The sequence below is a fragment of the Coregonus lavaretus genome (assembly GCF_964263955.1).
Source record: "Coregonus lavaretus genome assembly, contig: HAP1_SCAFFOLD_1522, whole genome shotgun sequence".
Lineage (NCBI taxonomy): Eukaryota > Metazoa > Chordata > Actinopteri > Salmoniformes > Salmonidae > Coregonus > Coregonus lavaretus.
The window spans coordinates 50,211-69,697 of NW_028161760.1; the positions used below are offsets into that span (position 1 = coordinate 50,211).

A 19,487-nucleotide genomic window follows, 5' to 3' on the forward strand; every position below is an offset into this window, starting at 1 on the left:
TTTCGAGCATGCTTGGCTATTGGGTGAGCGATGGATAAATGGCAGCGTAATATTTGTTGTGTAGCAGGAATAAACCAGAACATATGATTACGATTTAGGCCTATATAATGAAAATCAAACAAACATTTTATCCTACATGCTGCTATGCGATCTGTTTTATCGTTACGTTTCTATGTTTTTGTTAACTTACCATTATTATATGAGTCAAACACCTCCATTTCCCCCAAAATAACAATATTTGCGTGTAATACAATTGATCAACCACGAGAGGTGTGTACGCATGGTCTGAGCTGTACGTGGAGATGCTCACAATTTCCCGTCAAAGTTGAAGATTTATAAATACCAAACTTTGCATGGAAACCGGCATACGGAAGGTTGAGAGACTTTTGTGCGCACCCACCTTCCCACTGGACAAAGACTTCAGTTCAACATCTAGTTTTGATTTACAGTTGGTTGAGTTGTCAACTAACATGAATTCAATGTGAAATCAACTAAACATAACCTGTAACCCCGCACATTGACTCGGTACCGGTACCCCCTGTATATAGCCTCGTTATTGTTATTTTATTGTGTTACTTTTAATTAAATTTTTTACTTTAGTTTATTTAGTAAATATTTTCTTAACTCTATTTCTTGAACTGCATTGTTGGTTAAGGGCTTGAAGTAAGCATTTCACGGTAAGGTCTGTTGTATTCGCATGTGACAAATAAAACGTGATTTGATTTGATTTGACATTTAGGTTAAAAAAGATACGAAATGCCCTTATGTTGATTACTTTTTGCAAATCCAATTAGTTTTCAACATCATCACAGAGATTTTTGGACTCGAAATGACATTGATTCAACCAGTTTTTGCCCTGTGTGTTTGATATTTTTTTATATTTTTTTTATTTTACTAGGCAAGTCAGTTAAGAACAAATTCTTATTTACAATGACGGCCTACACCGGCCAAACCCAGACAACGCTGGGCCAATTGTGCGCCGCCCTATAGGACTCCCAATCACGGCCGGTTGTGATACAGCCTGGAATTGAACCAGGGGGTCTGTAGTGACACCTCAAGCACTGAGATGCAGTGCCTTAGACCGCTGCGCCACTCGGGAGCCCATGATGATGAGGCCCATGATGATCTGTTGACAGTTGATTGGGGAAGTGGTCATGTCTATTTTACACATGGAGTGGTCCCTTTTGCCTTGAATGATATGCATGCCATTGGAAGAGCTTCCCTGCTGTGATGCTAGTTATGGACAGGGCCGAAGAGAAAATTGTTTAGTTATTTGAATAATGAATTATTCAAAATCCTGTGACTTCAAGTGAATCAGGAAAATCTGCACATCTCCAGATGGATGTTTTCAAAAAGAGATGGAGGAGAAGAGAAAAGAGAGAGAGAGAGAGAGAGAGAGAGAGAGAGAGAGAGAGAGAGAGAGAGAGAGAGAGAGAGAGAGAGAGAGAGAGTGAGAGAGAGAGAGAGACAGAGAAAGAGAGAGAGAGAGAGGGACAGAGAAAGAGAGAGAGGGACAGAGAAAGAGAGAGAGGAACAGAGAAAGAGAGAGACAGAAAGAGAGAGAGAGAGAATGAGAAAGAGAGCGAGAGAGGGGAAGAGCTAGAGAACGAAAGAGAGAACAAGCGAGCAAAAGGTTAACAATACTCTATGGGTTAGGACAGGGATCGACAACTTTGATGGGGTGGGGGTGCACAAAAAAATCAAAACTCATCATGAGGGGCCGCAGTGGTTCGAGGGTCTGCACAACCATCCATACACACACATGCAGTCAGAGCCAGCCCTAGCCATCTGCCCCCCCCCCCCATCAAAGTTGCCTATCCCTGTCCTAACCCACAGAGTAATTTTTATGTTTCAGTTTTAAAGCAAGTTTGCTGCAATTCTACACATTTTACTATGGGGCGGAGAGAAGATTTTGGGTTAGGAGTGGCGAAGTGGTCTAAGGCACTGCATCGCAGTGCTAGCTGTGCCACTAGAGATCCTGGTTCATATATGAAAAAAACAAAATGTTTGCACTCACTAACTGTAAGTCGCTCTGGATAAGAGCGTCTGCTAAATGACCAAAATGTAAAATGTAATGATTGATCAATTGATGCCTCACAGTTATTGATTGATTAGATACACTAGAAGCACTACTAGCTCACTCAACGACAGAGGAGCTGTCCTCATAGTATAACATGGTGGGGTTTCTTACTCCCGTATGCACAAATCTTTGATTTGATAAACACTAACATGCACAATTCCAAAGGGGCTGTCCACTACATAGAATATGATTATATACATTGTGTAGTGTAGCCTATTGTATCTCTGTGGGTGGTTGGTTATATTCCTGATTGCGGATGCAGTTCCAAGGCTGTACCTGCATGGGTTCTGAGAGTGAGCGTGGAAAAGGTGACGTTGTGGTCCATGGACTGTGCAGACGACTCACCTTTCATTTAATTCCTCTGCTCTATCGATCGCTACATACGTTCAGTCTGAAACTGCCATCCTAGAAGTTGTTTGTGTGACTTAAAAATTAGGTTGCGTTGTACAAAACAAATTCATCAGCGATTGGATCATCTCTAACAAATCTAACCAATCAGTGTATCAAAGTTGATAACTTCATAATGTATGCAGGCTCTGGAGGCCATGTGCTTAATATGAGCAGCTGAGAAATAAACTCTGTATGCCATGGGCTCTCCGACCCTGTTCCTGCAGCTACCCAGTGCTTGATTTGGAAAACCAAGTGAAATCTGTTTGGGAACATCGATAGGAACATGTTTTCGCAACGAAACATATTTCATTAAACTCTTGACAGCCCGTCTGCGCCTCGAGAAAGCAATAAAGGAGAGAGAGGAGTAGATGGAAACGCATGGTGGTGAGATATTCTGTATAGCTAAAGGTAACGTGTCACCCAATTAAAACTAAAATTACCTATTAATAGGCTATTCAAAAATAAAATACAAATTCACTCATTTTAGGCTAACTGTAAGCCACCCTGCACAATCAATGAACCAACACCATCACCTAGGACTCTCCTAGTCCCAGACTCATGGATATACATTTCGGAGCGTAAGGTAACCAGTCCATACAGTATGCATAATAATACAGTCCACACTCAAAGGCGATTACTAGAATTTGTTTAATTTTGGAGTATAGGCTAGACCAGTTATATACCGAAGACATCTTAAACCAGTTTTGTTTATTGTTTTTCTGCCATGCGTAATATGCTGTAGGCTGTGTATTGTATAACAGCACAATCATCAATTTAATTCCGTTTTTTTTTTTGGGGTGGGGGGGGGGGCTTGGGCCTATGCATAAACTCTAATATGCATATAGTGTTTAGAATGAATCATCACCTTAGAAAGCGCTGTCCATTTATTTGTATTAGGCTTTGAAACATCTACAATGACCATGTTTCACACTCAGTTTCATCCTGCTGTTTAACTTTTCTTCAAATTGATCTTCACAGTGAGGTCAGTTTTAAAAGTAAGATAGGCTTACTATTTTGATGGGATTTTCGATTGCATTTGCAATTGCATTGATGTCACAGTGGTTAGAGGGACAATAGACCCCTAAGTACCAGGCCATTAGTGTCCTGATGGTCGTTAGTGAGTTGGTTACTGCTAACCCATGTCCAGAGTCCATAAAAGGAGATTACCGTGACTCAACGGTCACGGGGAATTTGACTTACCATGTGGCGGTAATATGGTCACCACAACAGCCCTACTCTGGCCCAACCCATAGGTTTCTGGGAGCAATCAGAACAGTTGGAATGTGTTCCCATTCTAGAAATGGTCAGGGAGGGAGGCTCTTCCAGGTGTATGGTGGAGAAGAAACAAGGAATGATGTGGCTGGGTAGCCCGGCAACAACACCTGTATACTTGTAATCAGTGATAGTGAGTTGGTGGTCTGTGAACGTTTAACAATACAGTTACTTATTATTTCCTGTTAGTGTCTACCTATGCCTATAATACTAATCATTTCTATATTATATGTCTGATTCAGAGTCCGTGTCCATGTAAATTGGAAATGGTTTATGACAGAACTGTAGTATGTATTGTAATGTATGGCTGTTAGTGTTGAATTTGGTTTCTGTGACATTACAGTGAGTCTATGGCAGGGATCATCAACTAGATTCAGCCACGGGTCGATTTATTATTATTATTTTTATTTTTTCTATAGCGGATGGTCAGGTGTCCGGAACATAATTACAAATCATTTGTAGACTGCAAATTGACCGCAAGAAGCCCAAACAGATATAACATTTGACTAAAATAATCATTTAAAACCTTTCTTACATTTGTTTACGATCATGTTTCTCTCTATTATGCGTGGGAATAATTGGGAACAGATTCCAAAAATTAAAATCACGTGGAGCTGATTTCCTGGTGTTTTTAGTCTTATGTCCAACAACAACAAAATAATAATAATAATAATCTGAACATTTGGGTGGCCAAATAAAAAACCCTGCGTGCCAAATCCGGCCCGCAGGCCGCTAGTTGGGGAACCCTGGTCTATTTTTGTGTGAAACTAAGTTCGGGCCTTCTGTGACTTTACAGTGAGTCTATAAAAGTCTGTGGTGTTTGATACTGTGTGGGTGGTTTATTCAGTGAAGAGCTGTTGCAGTTACAGTAATATCTGTGGCAAACAGCTATGCTGTTGAGTGAAGGGGCTGACTGGATAGAAACCTTCAGGCTGTTTGAGCTGCTGTCTATCTTCCCTTTGACAAACTATTTCTCAGTGTCTTAGAAAAAGTCCATGCTGTCGTGCATATATATTTATATATTTTTCTAAGAGTGAGTGAGACCTGCATATAGCTTAATTTTTTTATATATATTTTTTTAAACTCTATTTAGACAGTTATTAATTGCTTTGCACAGAGACCTCTATCTAAATCTGTCTTTAGGATATTTTTCTCAGACCATCAACTTGACGGTATACATCACTTCTCTATTTGATGAACTACACAACAGGTGGTTGGTTAGCGAGGTTAATGTCATGTTTGATGTCAAATGAGGGTACTGGTGCACCAACTGTTGGAGAGCAGAAATATTAAACATGCAAATAAATTAAGAAGCATTTAATGAATTCTAATAGGTTGAATTTATAATTCACTATGAGACAGATCAGTTCCACTTCAATGACTCTCTGTCTCATGTTGTCATGTTGTGTGTCTGTTTTCTTCAAGACTTCAACTGTCACCAACTCATTAGAATAAATGCATGTCTTTCAGTAAGGACAACGTGTGCTCTCTGGAGCTTTCAATGTCTTCTTATTCCTTGTCATTCGACCACAGGATGAGAGAATGCTATTTCCTTGTCAATGCCCTGACAGCCAACCAACAGACACAGAGCATGCTCGCACTTGCACAGACATGCACGTCCAAACACATACGCACGCATGCACGCACACACACACCGAGAAGCAAACTGCTATGCATCCATACATACACTACATGACCAAAAGTATGTGGACACCTGCTCGTCGAACATCTCATTCCAAAATCATGGGCATTACAATGGAGTTGGTCCCCCCTTTGCTGCTATAACAGCCTCCACTCTTCTGGGAAGGCTTTCCACTAGATGTTGGAACATTGCTGCGGGGGACTTGCTTCCATTGAGCCACAAGCATTAGTGAGGTCGAGCACTGATGTTGGGCGATTAGGTCTGGCTCGCAGTTGGCGTTCCAATTCATTCCAAAGGTGTTCGATGGGGTTGAGGTCAGGGCTCTCTTTGCAGGCCAGTCAAGTTCTTCCACACCGATCTCCACAAACCATTTATGTATGGACCTCGCTTTGTGAAACGTGGGCATTGTCATGCTGAAACAGGAAAGGGCCTTCCCCAAACTGTTGCCACAAAGTTGGAAGCACAGAATCGTCTAGAACGTAATTGTGTGATGTAGCGTTAAGATTTCCCTTCACTGAAACTAAGCGGCCTAGCCCGAACCATGAAAAACAGCCCCAGACCATTATTCCTCCTCCACCAAACTTTACAGTTGGCATTATGCATTCGGGCAGGTAGCGTTCTCCTGGCATCCGCCTGACCCAGATTCATCCGTCGGACTGCCAGATGGTGAAGTGTGATTCATTACTCCAGAGAAGGCATTTCACTGCTCCAGAGTCCAATGGCGGCAAGCTTTACACCACTCCAGCTGACGCTTGGCATTGCGCATGGTGATCTTAGGCTTGTATGTGGCTGCTCGGCCATGGAAACACATTTTTTGAAGCTCCCGATGAACAGTTCTTGTTCTGACGTTGCTTCCGGAGGCAGTTTGGAACTCTGTAGTGAGTGTTGCAACCGAGAACAAACGATTTTTTACACTACGCGCTTCAGCACTCAGCAGTCCTGTTCTGTGAGCCTACCACTTCGCGGCTGAGCCGTTGTTGCTCCTAGACGTTTCCACTTCACAATAACAGCACTTACAGTTGACCGGGGCAGCTTTAGCAGGGCAGAAATTTGAAGAACTGACTTGTTGGAAAGTTAGCATCCTATGACGGTGTCACGTTGAAAGTCACTGAGCTCTTCAGTAAGGCCATTCTACTGCCAATGTTTGTCTATGGAGATTGCATGGCTGTGTGCTCGATTTTATACACCTGTCAGCAAAACGGGTGTGGCTGAAATAGCCGAATCCACTAATTTGAAGGGGTGTCCACATATTTTTGTATATATAGTGCACTTTGATGAGATAATACAATCTCAGAGACTTTCGCCCACCACATTCAGTTTCTCTCTTTCTGATTGCCCTTTAAAGACATCAGAGGATAGTATTTCCATCAATTTCACTTCCATCAAACACTGTAGAGAGAGAAAGGGATGAGAGAGGCTGACTTAAGCTTTTTTTCATATTTAAATATATCAAGTCAGGCTGTCTTATCCCTGTCTCTCTCTACAGCACTTTACTGTTATGTGAAATGCCAATATTGCATTAAGATGAGAAAAGGCTCCAGGCTCTCAGAGCACCTTAAGCAAGTGGAACAATCCAGTGTGCATACAAATGTAGTTACCTTTTTATAGATATTTTCTCTCCACAGTTTGTTTTCCCACTGCTTTGTAATCCGCCCACCTGATTATATGAAAATACGGGGAACATTTCTGAAGGAGCAATTTCGTAAGCACTACTATGACACAAACCAATTTGGTCCTAAATTGAGCACGGAACAAATGTACTATTTTAATACTTAATTAATGCAGGAGATATGCTGTGGCATTTGTTTTCCGAAGCAAATGAAATTATACAGGAGGTGAAAGGAAATTAGCCTTTAGAGATGCTATAGAGGTATGGTAATAAAAGTGTGTGTGTGTGTGTGTGTGTGTGTGTGTGTGTGTGTGTGTGTGTGTGTGTGTGTGTGTGTGTGTGTGTGTGTGTGTGTGTGTGTGTGTGTGCGTGCGTGCGTGCGTGCGTGCGTGCGCGTGCGTGTGTGTGTGTGCGCGCGCGCGCGTGTGCGCGCGTGACGGGGAACGGTGCACTTTGCGTCTGCTTAACAAAATAACCTTGTCTGCATAATGCCTTTTAGGCAAAAACAGATAATGTGGTAGTTACATGACGGTCCCATGACCTATTTAGCATTTCAAAAGCACTATAGACATGACTAACAATGTGTTGCTCATTGAAAGATCAACATAGACTTTGATGGTATTTGTATAATTTGTGCCTTGATCGAGTGGCCATTACCAAATCATGCACTGCTAATGGATAGTTTATGATATTACAATGTCCATTCGGGAACATAAAACACCATTACATTGCTGTCAACTTCAAAGGCGGTCGTTTCAGGACACTCCGATGGACAGACCATAATCAATGTTGCTGCTGCCTGTCTCCTGTGAGTCAGGTGGGACTGAACTTAGAGAGAGAGAATGTCAGGGGAAGAGTGATGAGGTGAGTGATGGAGAAATAAATAGTGAGGGGTGAGAGGGCATCGGAGGGAGACAATCAGAGCAAGGCGGGGAGAGTGGGAGAGCGAGACAGACAGAGAAACAGACAGCCAGTGGAGGCTGTTAAGGGGAGGACGGCTCATAATAATGGCTGGAATGGAGTAAATGGAATGGCATCAAACATATGAAAACCATTTGTGTTTGATGCCATTCCATTTACTCCATTCCGGCCATTATTATGAGCCGTCCTCCCCTCAGCAGCCTCCATTGCAGACAGCCCAAATCCTTCCAAACTTCATTACCCAAACAAAGCTACACCTCCCTCGATGCTGTCCCAACAACGTGTTTTAAAAGGATGGTGGACTGACTAGCAACTTAGGCTAATGTCACCCTGCCTTCCACAGGGAAATTCGACATGGAGTGAAGGTGCTGTCACGTCGACCTGATTGGGAAACTTGCCGGCTGATTAAATTGCCTTGCTCGCTCTGACCCCCAACTCCACTCTCACTCTGCCAATTATAAAGTCTGCATGTTTTATTAGAGGTCAACTGTGACTGCCGTTGCATGAGTTGTGGGGTTTCCCTCACTGGCCAGCAGGGGGCACTAGCTCCCATTAACACCCTGTAGTGAGCTGTGGTTAGTTTAGAGTAGTCACACACAGTGATATACTTTTGGTGTTGGCCAGAAATCACTGGTTATGATGACGTAGGGAAATGTCTTCTATTATCTGTCTCTCACTCAAATACAGTAGTCATCTTTATTGGTGTTACACAAGCTCTTTATCTATTGAAATAAAATAAACCTGTGCGTTCAATATCAACATTTGTCACGTACATAGAGCAGGTATAAATTATTCTTACTTGCAAGCTCCCTTTAACAGTGTAGTACAGATATCAAAATGCTACAATACATTATTAACTGAATACAAAGAATACAATGAACATAATTAATAAGACATACGGTGCATTCGGAAAGTATTGAGACCCGTTGACTTTTTCCACATTTTGTTAGGTTACAGCCTTATTCTAAAATTGATTAAAAAAAAATTTTTTTCCATCAATCTACACACAATACCCCATAATGACAAAGCAAAAACAGGTTTGTCGACATTTTTGCTAATTTATTAATACACATTTACATAAGTATTCAGACCCTTTATTCAGTACTTTGTTAAAGAACCTTTGGCAGCAATTACAGCCTCAAGTCTTCTTGGGTATGACGCTACAAGCTTGGCACACCTGTATTTGGGGAGTTTCTCCCATTCGTCTCTGCAGATCCGCTCAAGCTCTGTCAGGTTGGATGGGGAGTGTTGCTGCACAGCTATTTTCAGAGATGTTCGATCAGGTTTAAGTCTGGACTCTGGCTGGGCCACTCAAGGACATTCAGAGACTTGTCCCGAAGGCACTCCTGCATTGTCTTGGCTGTGTGCTTAGTGTCATTGTCCTGTTGGAAGGTGAACCTTCAGTCTGAGCTCCTGAGAGCTCTGGAGCAGGTTTTCATCAAGGATTTCTCTGTACTTTGCTCCGTTCATCTTTCATTTGATCCTGACTAGTCTCCCAGTCCCTGCTGCTGAAAAACATCCCCACAGCATGATTCTGCCACCACCATGCTTCACTGTAGGAATGGAGCCAGGTTTCCTCCAGACGTGACGCTTGGCATTCAGGCCAAAGAGTTCAATCTTGGTTTCATCAGACAAGAGAATCTTGTTTCTCATGGTCTGAGAGACTTTAGGTGCCTTTTGGCAAACTCCAAGTGGGCTGTCAGGTGCCTTTTACTGAGGAGTGATTTCCGTCTGGCCACTCTACAATAAAGGCCTAATTGGTGGAGTGCTGCAGAGATGGTTGTCCTTCTGGAAGGCTCTCCCATCTCCACAGAGGAACTCTGGAGCTCTGTCAGAATGACCATTGGGTTCTCGGTCACCTCCCTGACCAAGGCCCTTCTCCCCCGATTGCTCAGTTTGGCCAGGCAGCCAGCTCTAGGAAGAGTATTGTGGTTCCAAACTTCTTCCATTTAAGAATGATGGAGGCCACTGTGTTCTTGGGGACCTTCAATGCTGCAGAAATGTTTTGGTACCCTTCCCCAGATCTGTGCCTTGACACAATCCTGTCTCGGAACTCTACGGACAATTCCTTTGACTTCATGGCTTGGTTTTTGCTCTGACATGCACTGTCAACTGTGGGACCTTATATAGACAGGTGTGTGCCTTTCCAAATCATGTCCAACCAATTGAATTTACCACAGGTGGACTCCAATCAAGTTGTAGAAACATCTCAAGGATGATCAATGGGAACAGGATGCACCTGAGCTCAATTTCGAGTCTCATAGCAAAGGGTCTGAATACTTATGTAAATAAAGGTATTTATATTTATAATTTGTTATAAATTAGCAAAAAGTTATATCAACCTGTTTTCACTTTGTCATTATGGGCTATTGTGTGTAGATTGCTGAGGATTTTTAAAAATTGAATCCATTTCAGAATAAGGCTGTAACGCAACAAAATGTGGAAAAAGTCAAAGGGTCTGAATACTTTCCCGAAGGCACTGTATGGATCGGGTAGAAAAATATTCTATTCGTCAGCAGTAATGGAGTTGAACCCTGTCTGACGGTGGCCCCTGTCTACCATCATGTGTAGACTATTTTGTCTACCATCATAAATACTATTTTAGCCTTCGAACGCTTTACGTCAATCTTCCCCTTCAAAGCCGTAAATAGAGCCTATAGCTCTAATCTAAGCTCTCGTCCTCAAGGGGAGCCTATATCGCTAATCGAAGTGCTCATCCTCAAGGGGAGACTATATCGCTAATCCAAGCTCTCGTCCTTAAGAGCCGGCGAGGTCAAAATAAATTAGTGACTCATATTAGCGACTGAATTACTTCACGTCCTTTTCTGGTTAACCTATTTCTATGCTTCCTCCCTGGGGGAACAGCCAGTGTACTGTGTTCTCCTCTGCTCTGGGTAGGGCCTGATCTACGATCAGCTTGATCTCCCCAAATCCTAACCTTAACTATTAACTTCGCCCTATACCAGGGGTCGGCATCAGGCTGCCTGCGAGCCAAAACCAGCCTGCGAGTGATTTCTTGCTTAAAAATATGTATATCAGCAAAAAAAATGGATTTAGAAAATCTGTTCCCAAGTATTCCCACGAATACAAAATTAGACGTGATTTTGTCTCAACGTAATCAAGGTATGAAATTGTTATTTTCGAACACTACCTCTTTTGGGGCTTAGATGTGGTAAATTAGCATTTGACAAATGATTATAATTATGTTCCAGCCCCCCGACCATCTGCCCGCGGCTGAATCTAGTTGCCCACCTCTGTACTATACCTTCAGCTCAGCCCTGTTTATCATGCCTGACAGTCTAGTACCGCTGTGAGTAGATATCATCAGCGGTGAAGAATTGGTGCCATGACTCAGGCAATATGGAACGGGAGAAGGTGACCCTTAAAGGAACAATAAAAGATACTTGACGATTGGTGATAGAGATCAGCAATATCACAAGCCATAGTGTTAATGCTCACTTCGTATCTCTACAGTTCTGCCTCGTCCTGCCAGCTACACACACACACACACACACACACACACACACACACACACACACACTCACTCACTTAACAACATAAAAACGCACACATGCAGCCACACAAGCAGTCTTGCACTATTTGATTTCAGCCTCGGTATTCTGTATATATGCACGCATGACTGTCTGTCGCTTTGGATAAAAGCGTCTTTCATATTCCAGCCACGAATGCAATTAGATTCCTGCTTTCTTATGACTGGGCCCGTGTTTGTTGTTCGGTTGGTTGGAGAGTGGAGGAGAGGGGGATGGAGAGAGAGAGGGAGGAGGGGGTGTCTGTTCAGTCTTTATCCTGTTCTTGTTTAGACAGCTTTGAACATCCTAATTCTGTTCAGATAGGTGTCAAAGGTCCCTCTCTGCCTCTCGCATCCGGCTGTAATTGGACGAGGAGAGAGACGACCACACGTAGGTGCACTCACACACTTAAACAAAAACAAGCTAGGTTATACAGATGTCATTTCCCATTTCTGCTGGAACATTTTCAATCTTGTACAAACGCAACAGGGAATTCTTAGAATGTCATGTCGGTGTGACGACTGGGGAATACGAAGGTGAAATGGAATTGCAGTTTGCCGTGATCATGTGACCTCCTCAATGACCTTTTCGTTCCGTTACGGTGCGGAGAGACGGTGGTACCTCAGTATTGAATCATAAGCTGTTGATTCATGGCTGAATGTTTTCTCGTCTACGAAATAATCCCGAACTGGTTTATGAACTGCTATACAAAACAACAACTGATGCATCAATCCTTTTCAATTTCAACTATGATATTATATCTTGCCACAAAAAGACTGCTCAATATATGGGGCATTCAACAGTCAGCCCTGTGCAGACTCTGCCACAAGGAAACAGAATCAACAGATAATCTCTTTTGGTACTGTCCTTCGATGGCTCGCTTTTGGAGTCAGGTCCAGGCGTGGTTGTTAAGTCATAATGTCTGTGTTCAGATGGACCTACAAACAGCACTGTTCGGAGATCTGAAAAACCACCATCAATCAATGGGAAATATGATTATACTCTTAGATAAAGTATTTATTTTAGGGCAATCTCATTAGAAATGGTCCAAATAGAGAAGTTCAAGACCCTCGTCAGACATCACAGTAAAATATAAATAGTAAAATGGTAGTGTACTGGGAAAGATTGGTTAGTTTGTGGACATCTGAGGGTTTGAATTAAGATTAGTGTACTGTATATGTGATCGAAAATAGCAGTAAGTATCAGTAGAAGACATATTGTTGTCCATCGATTCGTTTTGCTCCAATCAGGGGAGGGGGATTAGAAATGGGGGATTAGAAATGATGCAAACAATTACTTTGATAGAACCCAGGGTCTATCTGCAATGTTGAAGCTGATCTACCCCATGTGATAGCTACCTCTAATGAAACTCTTCTGCTGTTTTGCTTGGAGTTCCTTTAGGGAAGTGATTGCTCTTTGTGTTTTCTTACAGGCTTCCTGGACTCAAAGAAAATGGGGGTGTAGCGGGGAAGAGCTCGCACCAAAACCCAGTGATTTACATGGACTTGTTCAGCCTGGGTGTAACGACGAAATGATCACCCCTCTGTATCACCAGAGAAACATGGAATGGTGAGGGTGCAGATTTCACCACAACACCTCTTACCACAAACCAATCCTGAGTGTGCCATTGGACCAGCTGGGACGGACCAGACAGAACAGGGCAGAACAACTCACAACCACTCCAGAATTCCCTCCAACAGGACATTGTAATCAATCGAAAGGAATGTTCTTCCTTGGCCAAGTTTTGAGCGATACCCAGAAACCTGATTTAAATGAAATAAAATACTCCTTCTAAGAACCCCTTACAAACAGATGGGTAATACGATGTGAGTTTATTTGTGAATGAATATGGAATGTTAAGCGTTTGGCTGCCAAGAATTCATCGTTTCAGCCCCCTAAATTGCTTCAGTGCCCTTATCGGTTGGTGGTGTAAAAAACGACCAAGGCTGGGCTTTATAATGAGAAATCCCTGGGAAACATGAGAACTGAGAGAGTCTCAAGGACTCTGATTTAGTTCAGATTAACCCCCATCTATGTCACACATGGACCGTGAGATAAGAGAATAACACTTTACAGACATTTCATTCTCTCCTGTCTCTTCAGAGCCGCACCTATACAAAGAATGAGGATCTCTTCTGCTCCTTCGTCACTCCTTTCGGACCCATTTATTAAAGGAATTTAACAGAGACCCATGGTACTTTACACTAAAGTAACACTTTGGCGATAACGAAGAATATAAAACTATATTCTATAATGTGACTGAGAGACTCATAGATTTAGCCAGTGGTAACTTGTGGAATAGACACCGGCTGGAACGTGGGTTTAACCAATCAGCATTCAGGATTAGACCCACCCGTTTTACAAAAAAACATATACACAAAGTCAGATCTCAGTAGGAGAAACCGAAACTTGAGGTAAACTGGACAAAATGGACAACATGGCCGCCAATGGGACCGGCGACTACCCAGTGTACCCCACCGGCTTCCCCTACAACTCCAGCTTAGACTATGAGGACTACGACCAGGAACCTGACGCCAGCAAGATCATCATCCCCTCCATCTACGCCCTGGTCTGCTGCGTGGGTCTAACAGGCAACACCATGGTTATCTATGTTATCCTTAAGTACGCCAAGATGAAAACCGCCACCAATATTTATATATTGAATCTGGCAATTGCAGATGAACTGTTTATGTTGAGTGTGCCGTTTCTGGCGACATCGGCGGCTGTACGTCATTGGCCATTTGGCTCGCTCATGTGCCGTCTGGTGTTGAGCGTGGACGGCATCAACATGTTTACGTCCATCTTCTGTCTGACGGTGTTGAGCGTGGATCGATACGTGGCCGTGGTTCACCCTATCAAGGCTGCCCGCTACCGCCGACCGACTGTGGCCAAACTGGTCAACGTCTGCGTGTGGGGCCTCTCGCTCCTCGTCATCCTCCCCATCATCATATTCGCCGACACGGTCCCGGCGCAGGACGGCGGTGTGGACTGCAACTTCCTGTGGCCCGAGGCAGCATGGTCGGAGGCGTTTGTGGTCTACACCTTCCTGCTAGGCTTCCTGCTTCCTGTGGGTGCAATCTGCCTCTGCTACTGCCTGATGGTGGCGCGCATGCGGGCGGTCGGGCTCAAAGCCGGTTGGCTGCAGCGGCGGCGCTCGGAGAAAAAGATCACGCGGATGGTGTTGTGTGTGGTGACGGTTTTTGTGCTCTGCTGGATGCCTTTCTACATCGTCCAGCTGGTTAGCGTGTTCCACCACCCCCCCAACCCCATGGTCACCCAGCTCTTCGTCATCCTGAGTTACGCCAACAGCGGCGCCAACCCCATCCTCTACGGCTTTGTGTCAGATAACTTCCGCCGGTCGTTCCAGAGGATCGTGTGTTTCCGTTGGTTGGAGTCTGGGCTGGACGGTGAACAGGTGGACTACCGTGCTGTAGCACTGAAGAGACAGGCCACCAATGGACAAAAAGACTTCCCTAAAGAATGCCTGGCATCTGATGCGGTGTTCCGGAATGGGACATATACCTCACGCACTACTACACTGTGACTGGGACCAGGTGTTGTGGATGAAAAAAACAACGCCACACTGAGAGAGATGGGGAAGCAACGAATGACAAAGAATAAAACCACACATGAACAATGAGGGAGGCCAGTAGTTGATGAGGAGGACACATTTCTTTAAAATGAAAATAGATGTTCACTCACTATATGCTGTGACCATTATACAAGCATTATTTAAGCAATAAGGCATAAGGGGGTGTGGTATGTGGCCAATATACCATGGCTAAGGGCTGTTCTTATGCATGACGCATCGCGGAGTGCCTAGACACAGCCCTTAGCCGTGGTATATTGGCCATATACCACAAACCCCCGAGGTGCCTTATTGCTATTATAAACTGGTTACCAACGTAATTAGAGCAGTAAAAATTAATGTTTTGTCATACCCGTGGTATACCACGGCTATCTGCCAATCAGCATTCAGGGCTCGAACCACCCAGTTTATAATTAACTTTATACCACAGCATTGTTGAATACTCGTTTCTGATTGGCTAGAAGGGCAATTTAGAATGGGCATTGAACCAGATATACAGGACACCTAATCATGACGCAGTAGAAAGCACTGCACATGCTACAAAGTTACAGAAAGCTAAACCAACAACCACAGAAACCGATTATTGGATACATTGCAAATTGTCCAACGAGAACTTAGCTAGCTAGCATTAATTTGTTTTTGCAGAGACATCTGATTACCTAACATGGTGAGTGATGGGATGAACATACATTTCTACGGTCCTTTAATGTTGCAGTCGTGTCGCAAGTGGCGCTATGCTGTCAAATCCTCCCACATGTTTCTAGTTTGACCAGCTGTTTTCAGCAACTGATATTGAATTCGGTCGTCATATTGGCAGGTTTGCTAGCAACAAACTATTTAGCTAGCTTCTGGCCACAGTGCCCTGACGAGAAGGCAAACCTTTCTATGCCAGGCAAAATCGCACATGATCAGCTCATTGTTATGGATGTATCCAAATGAATGTCAGTAGAAACCATCTTAAACAAATGCAAATGCAGCTACTTTTTTGGTTATTCTGGCTGCAGAGGTTGACGTGACTGTGTTAGCCGTAGTTGGCTAGCTAGAAAGCAAGGGATAAGAAAGTTGCCAAACAGCATGGCAAGCGAATAAAAAGAACGAACGGGTCTTGTCCATAGATATAGAACAAAAATAATGAACAACAGCGATAGAACTACGACCAGATTTAGTGGAAAGATGAGAAAGTATGAATTCACTTATCAAAATGAAAATATCATGATCGTTATTTATATCGGTAAATGTGTGCTTTAATATTGTTTGTTGAAAACTGTGGAATAAGTGGGACAAACGCCTCCGTTCTGTACATTACCTCGGCTCCGCCTCGTCTCGCTGCGTCATCCATTATTTCCAAGGTAATGTAAAAAAACGTTGGTGTTTATCCCTACGCATAGCACAGGAGAATGTACGCACAAAATGGAGATGTTAGATGTCAGTGTGTTGGTTGACTAAAAGCACAGTCAGGTGATGACTTCTCTTATTGAGGGGGTGCAGTTATGACAAGTTCAGGATTTTGACTTTGCATTGGTCTTTTACCTGGAGTTTACCGTACATACAGTTGAAGTCTGAAGTTTACATACACTTAGGTTGGAGTCCAGGGACGGCCTGTTCAATAGGGCGATATGGGCGACGCACTGCCAAACGGGAAAAGGAAGGGATTTTTTTTCTAATCAATTATATCACTGCAACAGTAGTTATCAGTGTTGTAATCTATACGTCTGATCTGCCACAGTGCCACACTGCCACTAAATGTCGAATCAGGCTAAAGTCGTGCTTCAAATGGCTCCACCCCCTTTTGGGGCGATTTCAGTCAGATTGAAAATCGCCCAGAACTTCTGTCATAGACTCCCATGTAAAATCTATTTTTTTCAAATTTCAGAGCCTTCAATACAATCTCAATGGGTGTCTGTGGGCTTGCACTTACGCGCTTTCGTCATACGTTACGTAACCATGAACGTAACTGAGAAAAGAGTGGATTGTTTGAAAGAAGTTCCTTTTTGTCGGCGAACAAATTAAGATAAATTGGCAACGAAACAATTAGGACCTCCCAGACCAAATTTAATAATTCAACAGGTTTCTACTAAAGGCGGAAAGTCCTACACCCGAGGATTTTCCAAAAATTGGTACGAACGAAAAAAGACATTGCCACTCACTCAACTGGATGACGAGGGATACAGGCTAGCTGTCCGCCGCCACAACGATGAGGTTAGTGTTGATAATCACAAGTTTACTGGATGTGGATATGGTGTAATAAAGGCAGTTTATTCAGAGGTAAATATATCTGGAATCGCGTTCACGGACCCGTTCGTCAAACTCTTAGGGAGCTATAAATTAAGCCCCATTACTTACCATATCAGATAAGAGAAATTGCTGCAGCTACATATATTTTACATCCTGGCCCTACATAGTTCACTATTTGCATCACTTACCAAAATATTACATGTGGTCATATATGCTTGGAAAGTGGAGATGCCATAGAACGTCAAAAAAGTAAACATTGCTGGAGACACATTGCCGTTTTGGAGAAGACATCGCGTTTGCTAGCGAAGAGATTTGTTGTGGCAAATGAACTTGGCCTGGGAATTGCCAGGAACCTCACGATAAGATATATGCATCAGCATTGCGAGTCTCATGATTCTATACGTATTGCGATTCGATACTGTGATTTTATTGCGCACCATATGTCTGTTGCAGAGGGATCAGAAAGCCATGAGAACGAGTTTTGATCAGTCATGGAAATAAAAGTGCTGAAAACAAATTGGCTCCCAATGTGAAAAGATTGAGAACAAGCTATGAAGGAACAATAATGGTGTTTTGGTGCAGGTACAGCCAACTAGCGCTAAAATATTGCGATATTGTCAATACAGTATATCGTAAAGTATCACTATGTAACTCGATTTCTTTCACCCCAATCCCTCAAATTAACGGTAAATAACTGAATTGTTTGCCCCACATTTAGCTAAGATGATTAGCTAGCCAGCTAAAATGTTTTAGTTAGTTAGCAGTCGCATCTACAATAGTTTACTGTCAATAACATGTCTCCAAAAATGACGTGGTGTCTCCAATTGTGTTGACATTTTACAATTGCAATGCGCATCCATGAGTATCCACTTTCTGTAGCTCAGCTGGTAGAGCATGGTGCTTGTAACGCCAAGGTAGTGGGTTCGATCCCCGGGACCACCCATACACAAAAATGTATGCACGCATGACTGTAAGTCGCTTTGGATAAAAGCGTCTGCTAAATGGCATATTATTATTATTATTATTATTATTATTATTATCTGAAGAGAGCCCCGAAACATTGTGTGCAGACATTTTATGCAATAAATGAAGTAGGTTCAATCTAGTAGTTCTGATCTTCTGATTGGTCCTGATGAGTTGGGCGAGGTCCCCTGCAGGCTACTGTCACTGTTGCATTGGCTCTGAGTCGGGTTCTCTGTCTTCAAATGTTCAGCCTAAGAGAGGGGATTTTTGTGTGTGTGTGTGTGTGTTTAACAGTGATGATGTGTGTGTGTGTGTGTGTGTTTAACAGTGATGATGTGTGTGTGTGTGTGTTTGTGTGTGTGTGTGTGTCCTCAGAGCAAGAACTCGTGAGTTGGAAGAACTGAGAGGCCTATGGCGTGGGTGTTGTCCTTGGCCACCTGCTGACAAGGCTGACAAGATAGGACCCTTTTGTCCATTGTTATTGGATAGGAACAGAACTTATAACCAGCTCCTGACCTAAATAGATCTTAGCACAACATTTTACTCAACATATCATATTCCATATTCACTATAACAAATATATTTACTACGACATTAGCAAGAACCGCCACATCCTCAGCCGGCTAATCCAGTGTGTGAAGTTTTGCGGAGTGTTTGAGTTAGCTTTGCGAGGCAAAGATGAAACTGAGGGCTCCACCAACCCTGGTAAGCCAACACTTTTGAGATCAGTCAATAAATGCTTCTGGTATTGACTTATATGCTGCCCTTGTCTTCATGTTGTTGCTGGACATATCTTTTTTAAAATGTGTGTAGGTCACCTAAATCATCAGAAAAATTGCCCCTCCTGAGAATTTTTTCAGGAGCCGCCACTGTTGGAGTCATTAAAACTCATTTTTCAACCACTCCACAAATTTCTTGTTAACAAACTATAGTTTTGGCAAGTCGGTTAGAACATCTACTTTGTGCATGACACAAGTAATTTTTCCTACAATTGTTTACAGACAGATTATTTCACTTATAATTCACTGTATCACAATTCCAGTGGGTCAGAACTTTACATACACTAAGTTGACTGTGCTTTAAACAGCTTGGAAAATTCCAGAAAATTATGTCATGGCTTTAGAAGCTTCTGATAGGCTAATTGACATAATTTGAGTCAATTGGAGGTGTACCTGTGGATGTATTTCAAGGCCTACCTTCAAACTCAGTGCTTCTTTGCTTGACATCATGGGAAAATCAAAAGAAATCAGCCAAGA

The 19,487-nt window shown here is 42.9% G+C and overlaps 1 protein-coding gene across 1 annotated transcript; it reads left to right on the forward strand.

Moving 5' to 3' along the window:
- Nucleotides 1-13,872: 13,872 nt before the first annotated feature.
- LOC311120133 (somatostatin receptor type 1-like) lies at nt 13,873-14,988 on the forward strand (the record flags this gene model as incomplete). The annotated part of the gene is made up of 1 exon (XM_084194751.1): nt 13,873-14,988. One exon carries the CDS (start codon nt 13,873-13,875, stop codon nt 14,986-14,988), a length of 1,116 nt encoding a protein of 371 aa, XP_084050877.1.
- Nucleotides 14,989-19,487: the final 4,499 nt, after the last annotated feature.